The 27,547-nt window shown below is 26.6% G+C and overlaps 2 protein-coding genes across 5 annotated transcripts in view; both read right to left on the bottom strand.

The window, feature by feature from the left end:
• The window catches only part of LOC117171600 (protein Lilipod), a 38,552-nt gene extending 20,931 nt beyond the window's left edge, over positions 1–17,621 (bottom strand). Inside the window, exons 1-2 of the mRNA XM_033359046.1 lie at positions 17,270–17,621; positions 144–408 (exon numbers count right to left, since the gene is read on the bottom strand). Coding sequence (XP_033214937.1) covers positions 144–408; positions 17,270–17,329 — 325 coding nt within the window. The 5' untranslated portion in view covers positions 17,330–17,621. The remainder of the gene's footprint in view (positions 1–143; positions 409–17,269) is intronic.
• Positions 17,622–25,679: 8,058 nt separating this feature from the next.
• Positions 25,680–27,547, bottom strand: part of LOC117171488 (ubiquitin thioesterase OTU1) — a 20,193-nt gene continuing 18,325 nt past the window's right edge. For all 4 annotated transcript variants that reach the window (XM_033358847.1, XM_033358846.1, XM_033358845.1 and 1 more), the window contains one exon: positions 25,680–26,170. In XM_033358847.1, the coding sequence (XP_033214738.1) occupies positions 25,952–26,170 (219 nt within the window). In that variant the 3' untranslated portion in view covers positions 25,680–25,951. The remainder of the gene's footprint in view (positions 26,171–27,547) is intronic.

Raw genomic sequence — 27,547 nt, 5'->3', positions numbered from 1 at the left:
CTGAAATCCTAAAAGAACTCTTTTTCATCAGGCGAGTAGAATTTAGTCGCAAAGTTAAACTCGGAATGTGCGAAAAATTCTTGGAGAGTGATTATAATCTGAAAAGAAGAAGGCTTCTTGAATCTTGATGCATTGTAGATTACCTTGAATGAGAGAGCTGTTGAGCCACTTGACATAGTAGCTGTTGGGGTAGAGGATGAGAACCTCATTGCTTGCAATGGAGAGAGGCAGCAATAATGTAGCCCCGATTGACACAGCCAGGGAGACAGAACACAGCCAGAGACTGATTCGGTAGACCATCGCCTCATCTTCGTCGACCGAGAGATAGTCCTCGCGATCATTTCTCCTGAATCTGGCAATCAGCGCGTAACTTGACGTGTACAGCAGCAGAAAGAGGAGTAGATATATCTGCAAACATAGAAGAAGAATATCATATTATGTATAGCCTTGAGTGAATCCGCTCGGTGCAATGACACTTATTTCAACAAAGTCAATGGATTTATTTTTGTCAACTGAGTGCATTCGCATCAAATCACGCAATATTTTCACAAATTTCATACGAGATCTAGATGCAATTTCCGGGAGGTCAACAATTACATTTTCCCGGTTGACTTTTAAGCGTTTATTTTATTATAATAATAATTAATTGGTGTATTATATAAAATCTAAAAATAATTAAATGCGAAAGTAATCATAAAAGTGATTTCAGACTTCACAACCAAAAATGCTCTCAAAACAGGAATGACAGAGCAATTTTTTAAAAATAAAATAGATGAATGTGGAAATAATGTATTTTGATTAAAATTAATGTTGACACCATATTCCTAAAATTTCAACTCGAAATATATTGCATTTTTACAAATACACTGGAATTTCTAATCAAATAGTACAATTCTTACCCGAAAGAGATTAACAAAAAATATTATGATTATTAATTTCAACCCAAAAAGAAGAATTTTTAACAAAAAATATGAGTTTTTAACAAAATAGTTCATTTTTCAAGAAAATAATTAAATTTTCAACTAAAAAGAGATGCATTCTAAAACAAAAATATAATAGTAACTTTTCAATTGAAAAGAATTAACTTTTAACCTAACAGGATAAATTTCCAACAAAAAAGCTAACTTTATAACAAAAAAGTTGTCTTTGCAACAAAATAATTGAATTGTCAACAAAGAGGTCAATTTCTGAATGAAGAATGTAATATTAGACTTTTTAATTAAAAAGAACGAAGTATAAACTCAAAAAGATTCATTTTCAACCAAAAAATATGACTTTTCTAACAATAGATGAATTTTCAATCCAAAAGAACGAATTTTGTATCCAAAAAGACGAGCGTTTATCTAAAAAGTTAAACTTTTGTACACAAAAATATTAGTTTTTATCAAAATAGTTGAATTTTTAACAAAATAATCAAAACTTTCCACCAAATAGTAAAAATGTTAACCAAAATAGATGAATTCTGAACAAAAAATATAACCGTAGACTTTTTAATAAAAAAAATTCAGTTTCAACTAAAAAAGACGACTTTTCTACCAAAAAATACAAAAATACAAAAAAATTAACTTTCAATAAAAAATAGTTGGATTTTCTTATTGGGTTCTAATAATTAAGTTCTCATTTAAGCGAAAAACCAAGAAAAGGACGAAAAAAGAGGAATTATTTAATAAAGAATTTTAAGATTTAAGAGATATTCACATTTTTGTGACAATCTATAACATAGCTTTTATATTTGCGACAAGAAATCATACTTCAATCGATGATCTATTTGATAACATTATACTTTTATGTCTACCAACTGACCGGAAGTGGACAAATTTTATATTCGAAAACATGGCAATTACTATCTTAAAGATCTAAAAAGGCAGATTTTATATTTGAAAATATGGCAATTACTATCTTAAATATCTATAAAAAAGGAACTTTAGTATTTGAAAGGCCAATCAACAACAGCTTTAAACTGCTTTAAACTCTTAAAAAGAAGGTATAAAAGGAACAATCATTTTTAAACGACACAGTAATTTTAAAATCCTAAATATCAAAATTCCAGACTAATTGAAGGTCTTCCCGGTCAGTGACTACCTTGAATTTCAATACAATATAAAAACAAATCTTTTAGGCTCGTACCAGAATTTTTTTTAAACAATTAGTCAACGCAAATGAATAATATTTTCTGATTTAATGTCTCTTGGTTCTTTTAATTAATCTCCATAATACTCTCCTTTATCAACAACACAGTTGATACGCCTTATCATCAATTCAGGGTGAGAAAATTATGAGCTGATTATACTTAAAATAAATGCTTATAATAGAACATACACTTCAAATCGAGCTTCAAATACATTTACTCGATTAGAATTTTTTCATTTGAATAATAAGGTCAATTTCACATTGATAATCTGTAAATCAACAAAATATAAATTCTGAAAGAACACAATAATTTTTAACATGGCTTTTTAGAGTTTAATTAACATCTACTCTTAACGATATTTATTTTTTACATTTCATCAAATTTAAACAATAGTTTGTAAGCATTTTGAACTTTTAGATACTTTCTTCTTCATAATTATAATTGTTTATAAAAGGAATGTGCTTACAAACTGATGTTTCTTTCGACTAAATGTAAAAGATTATCTGATGATCGAATTGGTCCGATTTCGACACGCTATTATACTATTTTGAATAAATGGTAAATAAGAATAACCAAGAAGAATAAGAATAATAAATAAGAAGTCCACAAAATAAGGGTTTTCCTTATAAATTCCCATTTTTTGTTCACTATGCGTTAAATTAAGAATATATTTCACTCCCAAGTTTTATTTTTTACATATGTTAACTCTTGTGCACGATCTACTTGTGTCTGCACCTAAACTAAAACAGTTTATGGGACTAATAAAAATGAGAGAAAACATCCGAACGTCTGCCAGAGCTTTGTCTACATTCTATTAATATTGTCCCGTACGAGATGGTTTTGCTTCTATTTTTATTTGCAGCAAAAACTTAAAATGCAGAATTAAAGCGAGCAAAATGATTAAATTAAAAGCATTTTACAAAAATCCCACTCGCATTGATTATAGCGATTCAATAGTTCAATTTTAGGTAAAAAGGGAGATTAAAAAAAAAAAAAAAAAAAAAAAAAAAAAAAAAACGGATTTCAATTATTATAGGAAAGTCAGTCTTTTCTCGATATTCCACATAAATGCGAACAAAATAAAAAAAAACTCAATAAGAAAATCCAACTTTTGTGGAAAATTAGTCTTTTTGGCATCGAAATTCAACTAACTGGTTAAGAATTAAAATATAAGGTAGAAAATTAAATTTATGAAAGAGGATAAGGTAAAAACGGTGATGGATTGTGAAACCTGCACTCAGTGATTTTCAAATAAGGCTCTTTTAAATAAAAATGCACCTGCTCAAAAATTCAATAAATCATACTTAAGAAGCCTGAAATTTCACTGACGTTCTTAGATAAGAATTATTGTGTACACGAAAGAAATGTACACGCCAAAGCTTCCGTAAATAATAATTGCACGTAAATATGGCAAACGCGTGACCAAAGTTTTGTTCTCCAGTTGGCTTCTGTGTAATCTGCACTTATTGGGTTGCCGATATTCGTTGCACGTGTTGCACATTGTGCTGTCAGCTAATTTTAACAGATTATAAGAGATAAATAATAAACACAAAGTAAGTGGTATTGGCGATTTTTGAACAAGAAAATATTTATTCTAATTTAAGAAATAATTTGAGGCCATATCGGATATTTTAACTTAAAAAAATGTTATTGCCAACATTTTTTCCCCAACATATTTCGAAATGAATTTAAGTCTTTTTCAAGGCATACTAATATGAAAAAAGAAAAACGCTGAATCGCTGTTCATATTAGATGTATGCCTTAAAAAAGACTTAAAAATTCGAAACACGTCGGAAACCAACAAATTTTTTCAATACAAATTTTTTAATATAAAAAAAATGGTAAAGGCCTCAATAAAAACAATGAAATTTTGTTTTACATTTATCTCCCTGAATTGAAAATTAACAATTAACATCAGTAAGAATAGAGAAAACAGAGAATCACACGAAGCTCGCATACATTGTATTCGAAAACCTGATTGGTTGCGATAGTGTGTGCGTATGACTTTTAGTGGCTGTTTTAGGGGTTTTCTTTGCTGAGATAAAATTTTTTTTCTTCATTTTAAAAGGTTTCTAGATAATCAAAAAATGTTCTTAAGATTTTTTATTTCGAAACAAACAATTCACTAAAATTTCAAAAAAGAATGTGGAAGATTCTAAAGCAGAATTTGTTAAAAATATTGAGAAAAAATTGAAATAATTTCAAAAGATATTTCAAAGGTTGAGAAGTTTTAAAAATATTTCAAAAAAGTTAAAATAAAATGTAGATTTTTTAAGAATTCGAAATAAAACTTGAAGGTTTTTCAGAATTTTGAAAGGTTTCAAGATTTTAACAAATGTTTTTTTTTAAGATTAATGGGAAAATTGACAATCATCTTTTATTTTAATAAACTTCCTAACCTTTCGAAGGATTTCTGAAATTGTTAAAAAAGACTTCAAGATTTTAAGTCGATTTTTTTAATTTTGTAGGATCTTTACATATTTTAATGAGAAATGTGAATCATTTAAGATAACTAGAAGATTTGAAAAGCTTTAAAAATAATTTAAATCTTGAAAACATTTGAAAGTGTTGATTTTTAAAAATAAAGTTTTTAAGCTTTTTACGATTTTAAAAGGTTTCAAAATTGTTAATAAAGAATCTCGAAGATTTGAAGAAATTTTAAAAAGATTAAAAAATAATTAACACTTTCAAAATCTTTTAATAAATTTTGAATTAAAATGTAGATTTTTAAAGGAATTGAAAAAAATTTGAAGCTTTCTAATAATTTTTAAGGGTTTTAAGAAGATATCATTTTTTCTAAAGATTCATGGAAAAATTGAAAATGAGTTTTTATTAAAAAATATTTAAAACCTTTTTAAATATTTGCGAAAAAGAAACTCGAAGCTTATAGGGAAATATTTTCGAATTTTTCAGAATTTTCTAAGATTTTCAGGAAAAATGTAAATCATTTAAAAGTATATTTTACAAGATTTCTTAAGATTCCCAGGAAAAATGTAATTTTTTGAATTTGAAGCGAATATTTAAAAAGATTCAGAAACATTTCAAAAGATTTCCAAAATTGTCGAAAAATAATCTCGAAGATTTTAAAGGAAATTTTTTCATTTTGCAGGAGATTTTTTTAATTAAAAAAAGTCAAATTATTTAGAAGTTTTTAAAAAATTCAAAAATAATGCAAAATTTTGAAAATATTTTTAAAAAAATTAATTGAAATGTAGATTTTTGAAGATTTTGATAAAAATGTAGCAGGTTCTTAAGAATTTTGAAGGGTTTCAAAATAATAAATCAATTTTCTTACGATTCCTGGGAAAATTTTAAGTGATTTTGTATTTTGAAAAATGAACTTTTAAATAACACTTTATAGGATTTGAAAACATTACAAAAACAATTTCTACAACAAAGTAAATATCTCCAAACTGTAAAATTCCCGAGAAAGAAAATATTCGAAATAGAAAACTCCATTAATTACAAAATCGCCGAAAATGTAGAATTTACCAATTGAGAGATTCCGAAATATGTCATTAATTCCTATCAACGTATAATATTACCGCATCCCAACTTTTCCGGATCTAGACAATAACAAAATAAATTAAAAATATGTTCATGGAATCGAAATTAGTGATTTTACAATCTCAGAAATTTTATGTCGACAAATATTCTTTTGTTAATTTTAAAATTGGGCAATATTAAATTTTCGGCAATTATTTAATTTCGTGAATTTTCTATTTCAAATATTTTCCATAATAGGACATTTATTTTCGGAATTTTTCAGTAATCACCTATGAATATCACATTTATTTAATTTTAAAATATTTGTCAAAATCCGATTTAAATTAAAAGATATTTACGAATTTTAGAAGGTTTAAACAGATTAGAAATATTTTAAAACTTGAAAAGATGTACGAAAATTTGATGACATCCTATAAATAAACTAATTTTTTATATTCCTTTTACAGACTTATCTGAAACCTTCAAAAATCTGTTTGAATTTTCTCATGAATATCAGGAAAATGATATGTACCTATGCAACCTTAAAAACAAAATGGTAATACTTTCCTAAAATATAATTTAAATTTTGAATTTAAGCGTTCAACGACTTTTAACAAATAGTTATTAGAAATTTTTATTTAAATTAAAAATTAATGTCCTCAAATCGAAAAACTACACATGCACGATTAACGATGCTACAGTTATCCTAAAATTAAAAAGGATACTTTATTCCAAAAACCCGCGGTTACGAGTTTTTAAATGGATTCAATCAATTAAACATCCGATTGTTGAGATATAAACTCATAATGACCATAAGTTGGTACTGAGCATTTTTTCAGTATTCATGCCTCGTGTCGATCAAACGCACGAGTAATAAATTTTTAACAAATGCGTCTCATCTAGTTAGAATCTAGCATCTAAAAATTCAACACTTGTAAACAGGAATATATTCATATGCTTTAGTCGATCAAGGTTCGAGTACAGACATGCGTCACGTGATTCTTTTTTCATAAACAATTTATAAGTCGGACAGATTTATTCTTCCTTATTTTCACTTACATTTCATTATACGTTTTTTAAATTTCATTTTAAAACATTCGATTGAATAAGCTTTTTCTTCCCAATGATACTAAATGAGTAAAGTAGAGCCAGTAGTCAAACAAAGAATTCTTTTATCGATTTTCTCCAGGTCGATATCACTAATAGTTTTTTTTTATAAACGTTTATCTTTAGAAGATAATAGATTTTAAGGAATTTACGGTCTTAATACGTAAAATAAGTCTCGCGTTTTTTTATGAATTTATCTTTCTTCTTGGGAATTTCTGAGTATTTTTTAATTTAATTTTAAGCTATGTATTTTTATCTGCATTGTGATAATGAATAGTTGTTTCTTTTTATCACGTTTTCCTTCTTTAGTTGAAATAATATTAACATTGTTATGCACGCGTGCGAATGAATGACAAAGCCGAACGCAATCTTTAAATAGGATTGCAAGGCGAAAATAGCTAACATGAGAGGTACTTGTCCTTTTTTCGTGTCGCTGTACCAAAAATTGTTTTCAGCTGACATTTCGCATAACTTGAAAAGAAAACGAGGTTTATAAAGTTGAGGATTTAAATTCATAACGTGTATGAACATTTGCTTGAGAATTTCAAAACTATTATTGATAAAAAAAATGTATCTCAGGGTGTTGTTAATTCATTTAAAGACTTCACAGTCCAAAATGATCTCGAAACATAGGAAACAGGGTGATTTTTCACAAAAAATAGGGGAATAAATTACTTTAAATAAAATTAATGCAGGTGCAATATTTACTTTAATATGATTCTCTTAAAATTCCCGAGATTTTACGTCGAAATATATTGCATTCTTAACCAAATAATTTAATTTTCAACAAAATAGTTCAATTTTCTACCAAAATATTGAAATTTAAAGCTAGAAAGACGCATTTTCGACAACAAAACAGTCTATTTCAACCAAATCGTTCAATTTTCTATCAAAATTTTTGCATTTTCAAGTCAAAAGATGAATTTTTCACAAATTAGTAAAATAAAAAAAAGGATTATTTTCAGTTTATATTTTAACAAAAAAGTTGATTTTTCAACAATTCAAACAGTTGAATTTTTAGTCAAAAGCATACATTTTTAACCGAAAGATTAATTTTTTTTAAAAATTGTTTTTCAACCAAAAAAGATGCCCTTTTCACAAAAAAGTTTAACTTTCAAACAAATAATTTAATTTTCAACAAAATAATTCAATTTTCCATCAAAATATTTAAATTTAAAGCTAGAAAGACCCATTCTTAACAACAAAAACGTTAAATAAAAAAATAATTATTTTCAGTTTATATTTTAAATAAAAAGTTTATTTTTCAACAATTCAAATAGTTGAATTTTTAGCCAAAAATACGAATTTTTAATCGAAAGATTTATTTGTTTAAAAGTAGTATAAATTTCAATGGAGTACTTGAATTTACACAAAAAAGTTTAATTTTCAACCAAATAGTTGAATTTTGAGTTTTAAAAATAGGAAAAAAAATGTTTTCAACAAAGTTAAATTTTTAAGCAAGAGATGCATGTCTAACAAATTAGTTTCATCTTCAACCAAAACAAAATCCATTTCTATCAAACAGTAGTCTCTTTAATAAAAAAACAATTAATTTTAAACACAATTAAATTTTCAAAAAAAAAAATTAAGTTTTGAAAAAGCAGTTAAAAATATAACATTTCAACGAAATAAGTGAATTTTCAGCAAAATATTTAAATTTTTAACTAGAAAAGACCAATTTTTATTTAAAAACAGCAATTTTCAACTAAAAATTAAATAGTTACGCGTTTAGTTGAATTTCCAACAAAAAAAATGGATTCTAAACAAAATATAATAGTTGATATTTTAACCAAGAAAGTCAACTTGTCAACAATTAAAACAGTTGAATTTTCAGATAAAAAAATCATTTTTTCCTAAAAAATTGTATTTTTAAAAAAGTAATTCAACTTTCAACAAATTAGTTGAATTTCCAAGCAAAAAAGATACATTTTTTAAAATGTTTTAACCAAAAACGATTCAAATTTGAAATAAAACACAGTTTATTTCAACCAAAGTAGTCGATGTTTTAACAAAATACGTGACTTTTTAACAGAATATTTTAATGTTTAACTACAAAAAGGTCAATTTTTATCTAAAAAATGAAATAGTTACTTTTTTAGTTAAGAAAATGAATTCTCAAGAAAAAAACAAACAAATTATTTACAACAAAATAGATAGATTTTCAATAAAACAGATAAAAGTTCAACCAATTAGTTGATTTTTCAACCAAAAAATTGTATTTTTAAAAAAGTGGTTAAAATTTCAACCAAGTAGTTGAATTTCCAAAGAAAAAAAAGAGATTAATTCTTTAAAAAGTAGTCAAATTCCACCAAAAACGAGGAATTTTCAATCAAAAATAGATGAAGAAGAAGAAATGCTCAACAAAACAGATTAATTCAGAAAACAGATTAATAATTAATAATTAATTTTCCAACAAAATAGTAGAATTTTTAACCAAATATTAAAATTTTCAACATGCAAAGATGAATTCAAAGCCTCTTTCTTCCTTTGTTATATAACTGACGCTAATGAGCCTTTTACATTGATTTTTGAAAACATACTCCTTTCGTTTTAAGGCTATTTGTACAATTCTGATAAGAAAGTTGACTTTTTTTTTAGTTTATGTTTTAAACAATGTTTTCCAAATTTATTAAACAGGGACATTAAGACACATTAACACAAATAGTAGAATTTCTAACCAAAAGAGATAAGTTCTGAACCAAAAATAGAATAGTAGAATTTTCAACTAAAACTAATGAACTTTCACCGAAAAACAGCTGAATTTTCTTATTGTGTTCTATTAATTCAGTTCGGATTTAAGCGAAATGAGGAGAAAAAAGGAAAGTTTCCAGAAAACAAGGGAAAAAGAGAAATTTATTTAAAAATGAGGGAGGGACAAAGGAAACAGTGTGAATTCTGTGATTTAATAAACCGCAGAGAAGATTATTAAGATTCTTTCGATCAATAAAAAGATAAAATTTGCGAAACTGAACTTGAAGTTATTGAATAAAGCTTGATATTGACTGGTTTAGCGAAGCCGGTTTCCTGACCTTGCGGGACGAATGCTCTGATAATTCATAGTTCGGAATTTATCGTAAGAAATACTTAAGAACTTTTACTAGAAAGTACAGAGAAAGCAACGTGACGATTCCTGACATCTTGTCACTTGAGTATCTATTTCACTGGTTATCAATCTACTGACATTTTTAAGAATAATGTTTCAACATGATAGCAGAATGTTTTCAATAGTATATAAACAATTAGAGAACAAGAAAAGCAGGTCTTTCTATGAAAACGTCGTTTTTATAGAAGATATTAAAAAATGGCACATTTTGCAATAGTTCGACATCGAAAACTAGAGAATACGAAAAATCAAGCTTTTTAATGTCTAATAATGAAGCTTTATGATTCTGTATACAAAATTAAATGTTCACAAGAAAAATTATTATAAATTATAATAAAAATTAATGTTTAATGTTAAAAATTACGAACTTCTACAAAGTTTTGTGCATAGTTACGCACTTGTATGAAATTTAACGAAAATATACGATTAAAAAACTAGTAGTTTTTCATATTTTGTTTTTAGAAAATCGCAAGATTCTACACACAATTATGAATATTTACAATTTTTAACGAAAAAAGGAAAATCTACAACCTCATAATAAAAAATTCAAGTTTTTTAATTTGAATATTCAATTATTTGGTTAAAAAAAAAAACATTTTTGTTAAAAATACGCCTATTTAGCTTGTAGTTTCAACAGTTTACTAGAAAATTCATTTTATGACTGAAAATTAATTTGTTTTGGTTGACGATTCAACTATGTTGTTAGAAATGCATTTTGTTGTTGAAAATTGAACTATTTTGTTGAAAATCTGTTTTAATTTGCTGTAGATTATTCTTTTTAACTAAATATTAATCTATTTTGTTGAAAATTCAACGTTTTTGGTTCGATTAAACTGTTCTTTATTTCAAATTAAACTCTTTTTTTAGATCAAATACCAACTATTACAGTTTACATTAAGAACTCATCTTTTATCATAGAAAATTGAACTATTCGGTTGAAAGTTTAACTACTAGGTTAAAAATTATTTTTTTTTTTAAGATTCACCTCTTCGGTTCAAGATAAAAAATTTTTGTATACAATTATGTTAGTTTTTTTTGTTAAAAATTAATTGTTTTATCTTAAATCAACTATTTCGTAAAAAATTTATTTATTTGGTTAAAGATTCAACTTGAAAATTAGTTTATCTTTTGCAGAAAATTAATTTTTTAAATTGAAACTTGGACGATTCTATTTCTTGTTCAAGAAATATCCTTTTCAGTAGAAAGTTAAACTATTCAGTTTTAATTATATTTTTATGTAATAAATTGCATAGATTTTATTGAGGCCATATCGGATATTTTAACTTAAAAAAATGTTATTGCCAACATTTTTTCCCCAACATATTTCGAAATGAATTTAAGTCTTTTTCAAGGCATACTAATATGAAAAAAGAAAAACGCTGAATCGATGTTCATATTAGATGTATGCCTTAAAAAAGACTTAAAAATTCGAAGCACGTCGGAAACCAACAAATTTTTTCAATAAAAATTTTTTAATATAAAAAAAATGGTAAAGGCCTCAATAAAAAACAATGAAATTTTGTTTTACATTTATCTCCCTGAATTGAAAATTAACAATTTGGTTAAGGGATTCACTACTTTCTTAATGATATTTTTTTGTTTTAATTCATCTGATGTGCAATTCTTCTTTTGGTAGAAAATTCATCTATTCTCAATAAAAATTCAACTGTCTTCTGAAAATTCAGTTTTTTTTCTTAGAAATTGAACTGTTTTTGATTGAATTTTAATCTTATTTGTTTTAAAATTCGAACAATTTGTTCAAAATACATTTTCGTAGCATACAAATTTAACTACATACTTTGATAAAGTGATCCTTTTATGGTTTAATAATTCAAGTGTGTTGTTAAAAATACGTCCTTTTGGATTGAAAAATTACATTTAATAAGAAAAAAGTTACCTTTCTTGGTCGAAAATAAACTTTTATGTAAAAAATTCAAATGTCTTCGAAAAAATGGTCTTTTTAGCATGGAAATTTAACTGTTTGGTAAAAAAATGCTTAAAAATAAATTAATTACTAATACAGAAAATTGAGATTGACGAAAAGAACGAAAGCGACTTTCAGATTATAGGAAAATCAGTGTAGGAATAAAGTGAAAATGCTGTAAATTTCGTTGACATTATTTCTTGACTTTTGGAAATCCCTCGAAATCTTTTTATTCTTTTCGGATTTGTGAATTTGAAATCTGATAAAGCAGCTTAAAATATTTTAGAATTTCGTAAATCCTTTGAAATAACTGGAGAAACTATAAAATACCCTAAATCTTGTAAAATTCTTTGAAATCCTACAAAATTCTTTGAGATACCTTGTCCTTTTTTAAATCTCTTGAAATTCTATGGAATCTTTTAAAATAACTTAATATCTTTAATTCGTTTGCAATTTATTGACACTACACATTTTAATTCAGTTCGTCGTTTATGCTAGTGTAGCGGAACCAGTCGCCGATGAATAATTTTTATAAATGTTTAAAGTACGAATAATCTAGATAACATATTGAATTCAATATGAAACACTTTAAATTCCTAAAATTTCAATAGACAAATATTTAACCAAATAGTAACATTTTTAAGTCAGAAACAAAATTGTTTTCGAAAACAGTTGGATTTTTAACAAAAGAGTAAAGTTTTCAAGCTAAAAAGTCGAATGCTTTAGAAAACAGTGAACTTTCAAATCGAAAAAGGCAACTTTTTAACAAAATATATGAAAGTTGAATTCACAATAAGCAATATTAATTTTTAACCAAAAAGATAAAAATTCAACAAAATACATCAATTTCAAAATACATAAATATACGTGAATTTTTAACAAAGTTATTTCATTTTATAGCCAAAAAGACGAAGTATCTACAAAAAAGTGAATTTTTAACCCAAAAATATGATTTTTCAAACCAAACCAAATTCAACCAAAGTTTAATTTCCTACCAAATTGTTGAGTTTTCATAATAAAAAGATGAATTTTCTACTAAACAGTAGACTTTTTGAGGATGGCCTTTTTAATCGAAGAAAAAAATTCCCGGTCATTTCACGGTTTTTTCCTGGTTCGCAAACATTTTTGACGGTCCATGAAATTAAAAAAAATCGAAGTATTCTAAAAATTTTTTCATTTAAAGTAATAAACAAAAAACAAAAAATTTAATTTACACGTATGAAATGGAAGGTACTAATACTTTTCAATTTGAAAAATTTAAATGAAATGTAGATAAACTGCAAAATTTAGAACTTTGATAAATTATAGAGTTCAAAGATTCAGATTAAATTCCAAAAATATAAATCCACGTTAACATTTTTAATACTTTAAATTAAAGAATCAAGCAATGATATTTAAAAAAATTTTTAATAATATTTTTAAGTAATTTGAAGCTAGACAAATTAAAAAATGAAAAATAATTTGTTTTAACTTGACAATTTTTTAAATTAGAAGTTAAATCATTTTCATATTAAATAGTTTAAGCATACTTCAAAAACTTCAAAATGTTGAGAAATCTAGAAGTTCCTGCAAATTAAAAGAAATCCTTAAAATTTGAACTTATAAATAAAAAATTTATTTATGAATGTATAAATGTTATAAATGTTTATAACAAATTTATAAACAAAAAACTTGAAATGATTTCAAATCATTTACATGAAGTTTGTAATTTCAACTGAAAAATTAAAAAACTTTTTAAGAATTGTGAAAGGCTTAAAAAGAATAAAAATTTTTCTTAAGATTCCTAGGAAATTTTTTATTGATTTTTCATTATGAAAAATTATTGTAACAGAAATTTAAAAAGTTTTAAGAGATTTCCAAAATGATCAGAACAGAACCTAGAAATGTTTAAGAATTTTTTTTTAATTTGCAGGATTATCCAAAAGTTGTGGGAAAAATTCAGTTAATTTTAAAATATATTTAGAACTTTTAAACAAAAATGTTAACACACTTCTTTTCAATTATTTGAAGACATTTCCAGTTTTTAATTAATTTTTAATCTTTTCAAAAATACGAAATATCTCTTGAAATTACTCCAATTTTGTTTACAAATAATAACTTTTAATTACTATTGATACGTTAAAATTTCTCTTACATATTAAACATTTTTTAAACAGAACAATTCAAATTGTAACGTTAAATGTTGAAAACCTCTTCGAAATTCTACAGATTCAAAACTTTCTATGTAAAAAAATTCAGTTTCAAAGTGTTTACTTTTACATATATTTGTATTTAATTTACTCGTCTTACTTAAATGAACAGTGAACTTGGGCAAATTTTTCTTCTCAAAATTCGTAAAATCCCCGGTCAAGAAATAAATTCACTGTCATTTCCCGGTTCTTCCCGGTCTCAGAAAATTCCCGGTCCAGTGGCTACCCTGTTTTTATCATAAAAGTTCATTTAAAAACAAATAGTTGAATTTTTAACTATTATTCCTATAATAAAAACGAATTTTCCAACAGAAAGTTGAACTTTTAACTAAAAAGATAAGTTTTCAAGCAAATAATTTTTAACCAAACGAGATGAATTCCGAACCAAAAATATAATAGTAGTCTTTTCATTGAAACAATGAACTTTCACCCAAAAATATAGTTGGATTTTCTTATTGGGTTTAAGTTCTAAATTTTATGTAAGTTCGTAACGTTATTTTCACTTGTAACTCCCCTTAACCGTTACCAACCATAGTTTTTAGCCCCCTCCCACCTCAAACCGGTAAGGTATTTTATGGAAAGTATCGACAGGCCACTTTTTCTTTTAGAACTACGCTGTCCCCAGCAGTTTTCTATTCTCACTTTTTACTTTAATAAAATATAACTAAAATATAAATAAAACCTATTAAAATAGTTTTTTCCCTCTTCAAAATAATAATTCCCATGATGCTCTAAAAAAATCGTAATTAAATTTTTTCCCTAAAAGTCTTCTATTGATGACATTTAAAATTGTACAAATATTACTCAATTGATACATATAAATATCTAATTACATATTCATTATCCTTTTCTCGAAAAAAGTGTAATTATGCCAAATATTTGGTAAAAATTCTTATCAGATTATTAATAACATTATTACACTACTTCCAATAAACTTTAAAATATATTTTTTTCAACATATATCAAATTTGGATATATATATATATATATATAATTTTTGTAAACTTCAAAATACAATTTTCCGTACAAAAAAGGAAAAATTTCAATACAATGGTTTTAATTAAATATACTTCGATGAAGAAACAGTTTTTAAAATAATTATTCAATTACATTTTTGTCATTTTAGTAATTTTACAACAGTGTTAATTATTACTTGGCTGTGTTTCTTGTTAATGTGAATATTTGTTTTTTCACCAAAGTATGTCACAATAGAACGGTGGAAGAATAATGTGTAGTTTGAAGAATACCTGAAAAATTATTGCTAAATACCAAATTTTTCATAATTTTTTCAAAGGAAAATTTGCATACGAGAAATGAAGACAAAAAATTATTTGAATTAATAATTATGTAAATGCAATGCTTGTCAAAATTTGTAGTCTTACTACTGCTTAAAACAAATATCATCATTTTTTCGTCGATAAGGAAAGGAAAAATTTGTTTAAAGTATATTTGACTACCATACAATATTTGATAATTTTACAAGGTTTTTACAATAAATGATAAAATTGTAAGATTTTCAAAAGAACAAAAACTTAATTTCAGACATAATTCATCATGATAACAGAAAAATTAATTACTTAACATTATTTCTCTCGCACAAAAACTTGGGTTTAAGGTTATTTTTGCATACAAAAAGATTGTTTGAAAACTAACAAAAAATTAAAATAAATTTCTAATCTTATATTTAAGTATACGTCACTGAAACAATAATTTGAATTTTTTTTATTGTAATGTTTTCTGATAAGCTAAAAAAATATAATGAAATTTGTTTAAAAATTGGTAAACAAATTTTGTCTACTACATTGTTATTGGGTTTTCATGTCGTGTTTCGTTAAAACAAATTGTTTCAAGAATGCTGAAACATTTATTAATAAAATTAAATACAATTTAAATCTAAAATGAATTATTTTTTATAATTTATCAACTAAAATATTAACCAAAGAATAACGTTTGAAATAACTTAATTAGTTTCTATTCATTTGACCCTAAAGCCAACAACTTACATCAACAATTTCTACAAAAATGAGTAATTTCCCATAAAACCCAATTTAAAATTATGAAACATTAAACCCTTGTTTTGAATTCGCAAAGGTTCCTATTTTTTGAAAAGAATTGTATTTCTTCATACTTATGTGATTAATGGTATTTTCATTAATTTAAATAAAAAAGAATTTCATCTCTTTTCGTGAAAAACCACCATATTTCCCCTATTTTGTGAGAATTTTGGAATGCGTTACGTAGTTTATGGACGGCCCTGAATGAATACTGGAGTAAAATCGTAAAATTCAGACTTTACTTTGGTTCCGTGTTTGAAAATAATTGTTAGACCAAGCCCAGTCGCGGAGAAGACAATAGCTATGTAAAACTGTCGAGAGAATGCAATTATTCAACACAAGCATAAATAATGCCGTAATCCTCACTTATGTGGGGCATTAGCGCGTGGAACGGATTCGTCTACACAATTTAGTTGCCGAGGTCAACGATCAAAAAACCTAAAGAGATAACGGTTCTTCATTCTCTTCATTAACAGAGAGCCACACTCTGCATATTTTTCCGGATACGTTTTTTAACGAGAAGTACATTTATGATTTATGCAAAATTACGGCCTTCCTGGAATGCACATTTTTTCAAACAAGTAAAGAGAGGAATTTTCATCTCTTCCTACAACGCACAGGAAATGTTGTAATCAAAAAGATGAAACTGAGTGTCAGATAACGACAGATGCACTTTGGAGTAATTTAGCAATTTGTTGTTTAAGAGTATGCATTATTCAAAAGCTAAATCTATCATTTTAATTGTCATTTATACACCGTAGATAAGTGGTTAATGCAAACTGTGCTTTTACCTCGCCTAACGATAAAAACGCAAAGATTCTGAAACTAAGTGCAGGTATATTTCGGAAAACAATTCTCCGAATTCGTATACCTGCCTGCACAGTTCATGCTTAATTTTCTTAGTTTATTCTTCTCAAAATTGTCCTCAAGATCATAAATAAGTAAGTAAAGACATGTATAGTAAGACGAAAAAATTGTTGAACTAAGAATTTATTCTGAAGAACGTCCTGAGCATAAGAAAATTGCATATTTTTTTCAGAAAAAATAAAAACACTGTCGAGCAATGACGTGTCCTAACCTCAAATTGTTGTTAAATTACTGGAGCTTGGAGCTCCTATAGAAAAAATTACGTAATTATAATTTTTGTAAGATCATCGAATCGAATAAAAGTTTCTTTTGCCTCAAGATACAACGTGGCTGATATTATCGAGTGACAGAAGTGTTAAGAGCGATTAGCAAATAATTAAGAATGTTCGATAAAAAAGGTATTCTTACAATATTCTCCCGGACGGTGTTGTGAAACAGCTGTTCCCTGAGGTCCGCATCATCATCCATCTTCACCTGTTTGTCAAAAAGTTGTTTTGGGATGGATAGACAACCGATGAAGGGTGCATCAACATTTTAGTCTTCTCTTTTATGCACCAATCACGGCATGTGTGACTGCTATTCACGTATCAAACTGTCACGGTTCAATTTTCAGGTTCTCTTTCAGATAATTGAAAATTAGATTTGTCAAATGAAGTTGAAAATGCGTTATGTACATGTGGAAAGTCTCGACGCGGCAACTGTACGCCTTACCCAGCTGATGAGAGCAGAGAAACTAATCACAAAAGAATAAGAAGCAAAAGTACAAAAATTTAGCGTCGCAAAACGAAATTCAATTAAGCGTCCTGTGCGTCGTCAACGCCATCTGAAACAGCAAACAACCTTGATTATTGACTGTAGGTAAGAAGATATTTGGACTCTTATTTCAAAATATTATAAATTACTACTGTAATTTTATAATTATGTATTATGGATGAAATTTTTTTTAAAATCAGTTTTAAAACATGTATTTGTGTTATATTTCAAATTTGAAAGTTTATCAATTATTTAAAAATTTGTAATATATATAATATCAAGATTTTTGCCTACCTGACAGATGGCAAAGATATCTTTGCAGATGGTTTTAAACTTTTAAATTAAAGTTTAAAAGAGCTCAGAAGATTGTAATTTTGTAATAATGACTTTCAGAACATGTGACACGTATCCGATTCCTACTTTACCGATATTTTTTGGATCGAAACAAAGATATTATTGATCGAAACCATTCATACCTATTCCACGCGAAATTAGATAAAGAGCTAAAAGTTTGGAAAAAAAAATAAAAGGGATTAAGGAATGTTTATTTATTAATAAATTTTCACAATTACAAAAAAGAACTGTTGGAAAATAAAAATTTTTGGATCTGTAAAAATTTGTTAGTAGATAAAACGAGGTTTCTAAAAATTAAAATTGTTTGGGGAATTTTAGAAAATAATTATAATTCCCCTGGAGGACCGAAGGAACCGAATGGAGCCTCTACAAACTCCTCATTCGGTTCCTTTTTAAAAAACTCGAAAAAAACAGCAAAATCAACTTTTAAATTGTTGAAATTCGGATTCTACGTTAAAATTTCCCATAGAAGGTCACGGAATAATCGCAATAGTTTTTTTTTTGCAACGGTAAAAAGTTAAAAAAAAATATAAGACGTATAATGCATGTTACATGGGGAATTTTAACGTAGAATCCGAATTTCAACAATTTAAAAGTTAATTTTGCTGTTTTTCGAATTTTTTAAAAGGAACCGAATGGGGACCCAATAGGGTCTTTACGGGTACTTTGTAGAGGCTCCATTCGGTTCCTTCGGTCCGCCAGGGTCTGATGTTGAAAATCCAATAACTTTTCGTCATAAGAAATATGATTTTTATTTGGAACAGAGAATTTAGTAAAAAATTCTAAATTATTAGTTTATAATTCTTTACGGAAATTTCCTGTTCCAAAAAGAAAATTATAATCCTTTATGGAAATTACCTGTTCCTTAGTGGAAGTTATAATTTCAGAACTTCTCAGTCCAAAGTTCTCTCGAAAAGGGGGTAATAGAAATAGAGTGATTGCTGCAAATATGGGGGAATATTTTTTTTTTTAATTTGACACTCAGAATGATCAATTTTTCAACCAACAATGGAATAGTTAAGTATTCCGGTAAACAATTTTTTTAAAATGAATCTTTAAAGAAATAGTCTATTTTTTATCCAGAGATCAATTTTGGACTAAAATGATGATCTTCAACGTTAAAAAAAATGAATTTTTAATAATATAGTTAAATCGTCAGCCAAAAGAGATGAATTAAAAAAAAAATTAAACGAACTTTCTACAAAATAATTGTATTTTCAAACCAAAAATATACATTTTTAACAAAAAAGTTAATTTTCAGCTAAATAGGATAATTTTTTATTGAAAATTGTAAAATTTTCAAGGAAAATTTTACACCAAAAAATTCATATTCAACCAGAAATAATTCAATTATTTCCAATAATGTTCAACTAAAAAAGATTACCATTTAACAACAATATCCTGTTTTCAACAAAATATTTGAATTTTCAACCAAACGATGACAGCTTGTAGCCAAGAAAGATTTTAGACTTTTTAATCCAAAAAGATGAATTTTCAACAAAGCAAAAAAAGACATTTTTCAGAAAACAATGAAATCTTCAACACAAAATATAATTTTCAACCAGAGTTTAATTTTTAAAAAAAGTTAAATTTTTAATCAAAAATACCAAATTGTAACCAACAAAAATTAAAAATACAAAGGTAAATTTTTAATTAAGAAGATGAATTAAAAAAAATTAATGTCCAGCCAAAAAGTTTCATTTACAACCTAATAGTTTAATTTTCGACCAAGCAGATGATTTTTTTTAACAAAATGGTTAAATATTCAAGGAAATAATCAAATTTTCGACCGTTTGGCAACATTTTAAACAAAAAATAGAATTTTTTGACTAAACGATGGATTTTCAATTTAAAAAAGTACGAATTTTCTATCGAAAAAGACGATTGTTCAACAAAACAGTTACATTTTCGAAAAAACCGGATTACTCTTGAACAAATTAATTATATTTTCAACCAAAGAGATGACTTTTCTACTAAAATAATAAATTAAAATTTTTTTGTTTTGTTTTGAAAAAGGAGATTTTATTTTCAACAATAAAAAAAGTGGAATTGATAATATAATAAGTTGAATATAATTAAAAACTTAATTTTCTACCAACATAATAGAAGCATGGATCTAAAAAGATGAATTTTCAACAAAATGCATTATTTTTCAACCAGATATTTGAATTCTCAACTAAAAAAAATCAATTTTCAGCGAAAAATAGAATAGTTAAATTACAGTTAAAAAAATTATGTTGCAAAAAAGAAGGAATTCGCCACAAAATAGTTTTATTTCAAATCCGAAAAAAAGAGATTCCCTAACTTTTTTTGTCATCGATTTTAACAGGAGCCGGTTTTGACTTGAAGTTTCCCATGTCAAATGCATAGAGAAAAATAACTTTTTTGAGTTTTTGGAATAATTTTTTAGGGTTTGAAAAAATGTGACGAGAAAGTATGGGGATCTGTAGAGAAGTATCCAACGAAGAATTTCATCTATCAGAAATATGAGTTTGACACCCCTAACACACCCCCACGAGTACCTGAAAACTACCCTTAAAGCCATGTGATGAGTATAACAGCTGATTCGTGAACGATTTTTGTTGTTTTGCCCCACTTTGGTCAATATAAACCTCATAAATAGCCCATTCGCAACATTGCAAATTGCTTGCAGGGTTTGACGACAACACGGTCGGTATCTCTCCAAAATAGTTATAAAAAAAAAACTTTTTTCACTATTCTAATTATTTAGGACCAGAGACAGATTCTTGCATGCCTTCTATTTATCGTGCCAAACTTGTAACGCGATATCTCATTCCATGTGGACGTAAGTTGGGAAAGAAAACTTCCACTGGTATTTTCTTCAAAAAAATTGTTTTCTCAAAATTTCCACCGGAACAAAGCAGAGACATGGACTTTATTACCTCCTCTTTCATTTCCCAAACTTTCAAAGCGATAACTCATTTCGTTTAGACGTAAGTTGGGAAAGAAAAATTGAAGACCAGGTTTGGTCACGTGACCCTCTCTTCACATGGCCTTAAAGCAAAGATATCAATTCTTCATGAAATTAACATTTTGAGTACTGTATTTTGTTTTTTTTTTTACTTAAAATTATTAATATTGGTCTAGCGGAATATTTATTATCATTGGTTAGGTAATTTTTAATTATTTAAACAAATGGAATTGGTTTAAATAATTTTTTCCTTTAAAATTATTACGATCAGTCTAGAGGAATATTTATTAACATTGGCTTATTATTTTTTATTATCCAAACAAATGGAATTTGTTTAAACATTTTTTTTCGAAAATTCGTTTTTTTCCTTAAAAATTATTACTATTGGTCTAGTGGAATATTTATTAACATTAGTTCATTTATTTTCAATTACTTAAACAAATGGAATTTTTTTTAATAGTTTTTTTGTTAAAAATATTAATATTTCTTCAGTGGAATATTTATCAACATTGTTCGAATAATTTTATTTTTTTAAATCAAACTTATTACTTAAATATTGCTGATAAATTAATTATTATTAAATTAATTAATAATCAGTAGATAATTATTACTGATAAATATTCCACTAGACCCACAGTAATCTTTTTTAATTCAAACAAATCAAAACGAAATTATTTAAACAAATTCCATTTGTTTAAATAATTTGAAACGAATAAACTGATGTTAATAAATATTCCATTAGACCAATAGTAATCATTTTAAGGGAAAAAACGATTTTTCAACAAAATTTTTTTTAATAAATTCCATTTGTTTAAAAAATAAAAAATTTATGAAATAATGTTATTAAATATTCCACTAGACTAATAGTAATAATTTTAAGGGAAACAAAATTTCGAGAAAAAATTTTTAACAAATTCCATTTGTTTAAATAATAAAAAATTAATTAACGAATGATAATAAATATTCCACTAGACCAATATTAATAATTTAAAATTTAAAAAAAAAACAGAATACAGCACTCAAAATATTTATTTCATGAAGAATTGACATTTTTTGTTTTAAGGGTAGTTTTCAGGTACTCGTGGAGGTGTGTTAGGAGTGTCAAACCCATATGTTCGATACATAAAATTCTTCGTTGGATAATTCTCTACAGGCCCCCATACTTTCCCGACACATTTTTTCAAGCTCTAAAAAATTATTCCAAAAACTCAAAAAAGTGATTTTTCCCCATGCCTTTTAAATGGAAAACTTCAAGTCAAACCCAGCAAATGTTAAAATCGAAGAAAAAAATTAGGGAATTTCTTTTTTCGGATTTGGAATGAAATTGGGAGGATTTTGCCCTCTAAGAAAAATCGTTTTTAAGCCACCCTCATGGACACCCTCAAAATAATTAATTTTTATTAGTTCTAAGATTGAAAAGCAGTTTAGGAGCTTTTAAACGTAAAATATTTCAAGTAAAGAATTAAAAAAATTGTACAATGAAAGGATGAAGTTGGATTTGTATGGTTATAAAATAATAAACTTGACAAAAATATTTTATTTCATTCTATCTCATAAGTTTATTACGAAGGAAGAATGCAGCTTATAAGATATTTTCAAAGTACGCAGTACAATAAATTGTGAATCTATAAAATTATCACCCACTGAGTAGAAATGTGATTTCCATTTCAATTTTTCACTATTTTTTTTTCCTGGCGCATTCGAGTGCCCGCAAATTTCTCATTTTTCAATATCCTTATACAAAAGTCAAAAAAAATAGTTTTCTAAGAATAAGTCAAAGAAAAAACAAATTGGCTAGATATACCTAAAAAAATAACAATTATATTTTAAAAATAAATCAAGGAAAAGAGAAACATTGCGAAGATCCAAGATCCTGGAGCTGCCACTTAGATAAAGTAAAATTTTTACTAGAGAGATGTGATGTTTTGTCCATTAATAACATGGTTCAAGCATTTTATATTTATACCTAGCAGATTTAAGCGCTTCGCAGTGACAATGTACAATTTAAGTATATAGAATTATTCCAGCACTGAACACATTATTGCAGTAAGATAAAAGTGAAGAATGTCGAAGAAAAATAAGTGAGAAATCTGGTGAACTGATGAAATAACATTTTTATTAACTATATCTTATTCTAATTAGATTAACTACCATCCCGAGTGCATTAAATTCAGTTAACAAACCATTTCTATTTATAAACAGAGTCGACTGTGAGACTTAGCGACGGGCTTGAAAATAAATGTACAATTTTACATTGGGATTTTAAAAATCGTATTTTCTACCTTTATTATTAATCATTATTTCGCTAAAAAAAGGTCAAAGTCATAGAAAACATATTATTCGCATTAAACAGGGCCTTATTCAGGGTTGCTATAATATCTCAATTTATAAATTCTTCTATTGGGAATGGTTAAACTCCGATACGCCATCTGGTGACAAAATCAGAACTAGAAAGAGTAGGTAAGATTTTTAAAAGATGAATTTTAATTTGGGTATAAGATTGATCTTACGACTTTCTTTTTGAAGTTTGAAGTATTTATTAAGCATTGAAAAAACATATTTTTTGGCAGAAATTGTTTCCTAAAAAACAAAAAAAAACAAAAAAACATGAACTATTCACAATCTAAAAAATCTGACCTGCCAATTAGGTTAGAATTCGTATTTCAATGTCAATTGTCTATTATTCATATTCTTTGCATAATGGGGATAAAATTTATCGCTGAATAAATTAAATAAAGTTCATTTAAGCTTGTAACATAATTGAAACTTACATGTCATAGTAAAATAATGGTTGTTTAAAGGAAAACATTTTTGAAATAAATGTGATTTTTCACTGTATTAGATGAAAATTCGATATAAAATGCTTTAAATCGGATAAAGATTTATTTTCAGTATTCGATAATCGTTTTGAACTCGATAAAACAAGCATAAAAACACTTTTATGCTCGAATTAAAATCCATATTTAAAATGCTACCTACGCTTTTTAATTCCCGTTTTCGGTACCAGATGGCGAAATGGTCGACCACCATTCCCAATAGGCATAAAATCATCCATACGGCTAGAAGTTTAATAGCGTCATTGCAAACAAATTTCGCTTCTTCTAAATTAATTAATTTAAAACTAAAAATATAAATTTTCAAGCAAAAATGGAATATTTACATCTTCAGTTAAAAAAATTCTTTTCCAACTAAAAAGAAAAGAATTTTCAATCAAAGAAATTAACTTTAACAAAATAACTTTAACAAAAATGATGAATTTTTTACCAAATAGAGAATTTTTAAACCAAGACGATGGAGTATCAACTAATGAGCGTACTCTTCCAAAGAAAAGACGGATTTTCAACAAATAGTTGGATTTTCACCTAAAAAGGATAAATTTTCAACTAAAAATAGAATATTTAAACTTTAAAAAAAATCAATAAAATTACAACAGTTATATTTTTAGTTAAAAAAATTAATTCAAAATTAGAAAAAACTAATTTTCAATCAAAAAGATGAATTAGTCACAAAGTTGATTATATATTCTACTATTAAATTCAAATTTTCAATAAAATACATGAATTTTAAACCAAATATTTGAATTTCATCTTAAGAAGATAAATTTTGAACCAATTCTCAACGGAAAATTTGTTACTGGATACTTAATCCAAAAAGGATTTTAATTTTAAACCAAAAATAGTTAAATTCGACCAAAAAGGATGAAATTTCAAGCAAATAGTTTCAATACTTAATCAAAACATATTAATTTTCAGCCAACTAGTTGAGATTTTTAATCATAATAATAAAATTAAATTCACCTTTAGTTTATTGAAAATTCCCTAACTATGTCAGGTTTTCCCTGGCATATTCCTTGACTTTCTGGAATTACCTGACCTGTAACAACTCTGTAATTCAAAAAAAAAAGTTTATGTTTATTTCGCTCTAGAATTTTTTTGTTCAAATACATGTATTAATTATGATATATGATTGTTAAAACAATAAAGGATTTAAATTCTCTTAAATGCTCTAATCAAGCTGAAATGCTGAGAATATTCTCGAGAGCATTTGCTCAACATAAATTTTTGGGCATTTAGAAACTCTACTTAAGCCAGTGTCGCCAGTTCTCTTCCTGATTATTATGTTTCAAGAATTAAAGGGATTAAAACGACTCGGGTTTTCGAAAAATTTTCTTGTTTTCGTAATTAAAAGTGTTGAAAATTGAGCCCTCTTTTGCGCCTGTCAAATAAATAATAAAATATGCAAGTGTAGCATCGCTTATAGTAATATAGAATATAATAATACAATAATTTAAAAAATTAAAATTTTCAATTACCTTTAGATTATGCAGTTGAAATATTACATTAAACAATGCAACCTCATAGACGTATTATTTATTTGGTGAAACCCCGAGTCGTCTTAGTCGCCTTAAGACCAACCCTGCTTGTAAATTTCTAAATATAGAAATTAATTCAAGATTATAAACCTCAAACAAAAGGTTTTATAATACTCGAGAAGTTAATATACAGTTAATTTCACTCCTAAGGGATTGTTCATTTTCATTATCAAAAAATATATAAAGTGTTGTACATTCGGCCACAAATAAACAATAAAAAGTCTTGAAATGAAAGATATGTGTAGCTATATATATATATATTTATTTAATTCATGTGTCCCAGTATTCTACTCTGAAAATGGTTTACCGTAGTTTCGATAGCAAGGAACAGTGGTGTGTTTAGACGATTTACAATCGTGTATCACAGAGTTCGTTTTCGCAGGTTGTCTTGCAGTTTGCACTTGGTATTTTTTTTTTTTTATAATCAAGTGCTATTTTCTTTAAAAGCTAATCCATCAAATCCAATTGAAGATTCTAAACCATTTATTCTCCTAGTTAATAAATTGATCTCCATCATAATTCTACCAATCGACGAATCAAATTCTATTATTCTTAGCATTGTCTATATCCAAAGTATGTAGAACTACAGTTTGTACAAAAGTACTATGAGAAAATTTTCAATGTTCGGGGAAATCGGGACTTATTGTAAAAACATATATCTATTCGTAACGTTTTCACGCTAAGGCATTACCTCTCCGAAATTAGTATGACCCGTGTCTTTGGCATGATGAGTGGCAGCCACTTGTCCACTGAGCATTACGCCACAGTCTTCGCATTTGAGCGTGAATTTTTGAACATCAGTATATTGCCGACTAGAGTTTGCTTCCTTCGCAAGTTCAGAGGCCTGCTGCAATATTCTGCTATCCTCAGCTTGGAATATTGTCTGATGATCTTGTCCCTGAAACGGGGAAACAATGTTCACATTTCGTAGTTTAACCCTTAAAGTGCACTGTGGGTGTCTCAGACCCCAAGAAATTTTCAAACTCTTATAAACCATACTTAATTCGAAAAAATTGAGTAAGTGTCGCCATCTAGCTTTAGTTGGAGACACTAACTGTAAGTAAAGTCGTTTAGCATACTGCGTCAAGCGTCAGTCTGCTAGCAGGCTGCCAGATCGTGGATGAAATTTACCCCCACCATACCTACCGTTTGGGAGCCGCAAAACAGAAGGTGCATGATTACCACTGTAAGTTCGTATGTGAGCCGAAAATGCGCGATTCGACTTCGGAGTTCTGCCGTGCGATGATTGCCGATCTGAAGGCTTCGGAAGACTTCGGTGGTCTTCTATTTATATCTCGCTCCCCATTTGAAGGAAATTGAAGAAATTGGCGATTTAGATGTTTTGAGTGATTCTTAATTTCATGCATGCGTCGATTTTCAGGTTATGTTTTCCAGGTGTACATAGTATGGATATGATTGCTATTACATATATATAATTAATGTTAATATTGTAATTATAAAATATTATATTAATATAAATGAATATTTGACTAACTTTTAATAGAAATAGTTAAACTTTCAACTAAAACAATTAGTTTTCTGCAACAACAAAATTTTGAATCAAATACATAACTGAACAAAAAATTTTTTAAATTGTTTTCAACATAATAGTAAAATTTTAAACCAAAAAATTACATTTTCATCCAAAAAGCTAAATTGTATACTAAAAAAAGGCATTTCTAATAAAATACATGAACCTTGCACAAAAGAAATTTATTTTCCATGAAGACTAATTTTCTGAACAAAAAATTAATGTTTAATCGTAGTTAAATTTTCGACAACAAAGATTAATTTTCTACCAAGAAAGAAGAGTATTCTATAAAATACATAAAATTTTAACTAAAAAAAAAAACACTTTTCATTTAAACATAGAATAGTTAAATTTGTGGTTAAAAAAAAAATTAATTTTTAACCAAAAAGAAAATAAATTTGCTACAAAATAGTTACATTTTCAGAAAACAAATTTATCCAACTAATTGATGAATCATCAACCAAAAAAAATATGAGAAAAAAACGTTAAAATTCTTTGAAGTCGCTTGAAATTATTGAAATTAATTGAAAATTCGTTGGAATGTTTTAAAAATATCCTGAAAATTTTTGAATCCTTTAAAAGCGCTTAAAATTTTTGAAAGCTCTTGAAAATTCCTTACAAGCTTATAAATACCTTAAAAGTTTTCAAATCCTTTAAAATCTCATACTGAATTATTGAAATCAATTGAAAATGCCTTGGAATCTATTAAAATATCCTAATGTATATCAAATCCTTTAAAATCTC

The sequence above is a fragment of the Belonocnema kinseyi genome, chromosome 4, assembly GCF_010883055.1.
Source record: "Belonocnema kinseyi isolate 2016_QV_RU_SX_M_011 chromosome 4, B_treatae_v1, whole genome shotgun sequence".
NCBI lineage: Eukaryota > Metazoa > Arthropoda > Insecta > Hymenoptera > Cynipidae > Belonocnema > Belonocnema kinseyi.
This window is presented reverse-complemented; position numbering and strand designations above follow the sequence as displayed.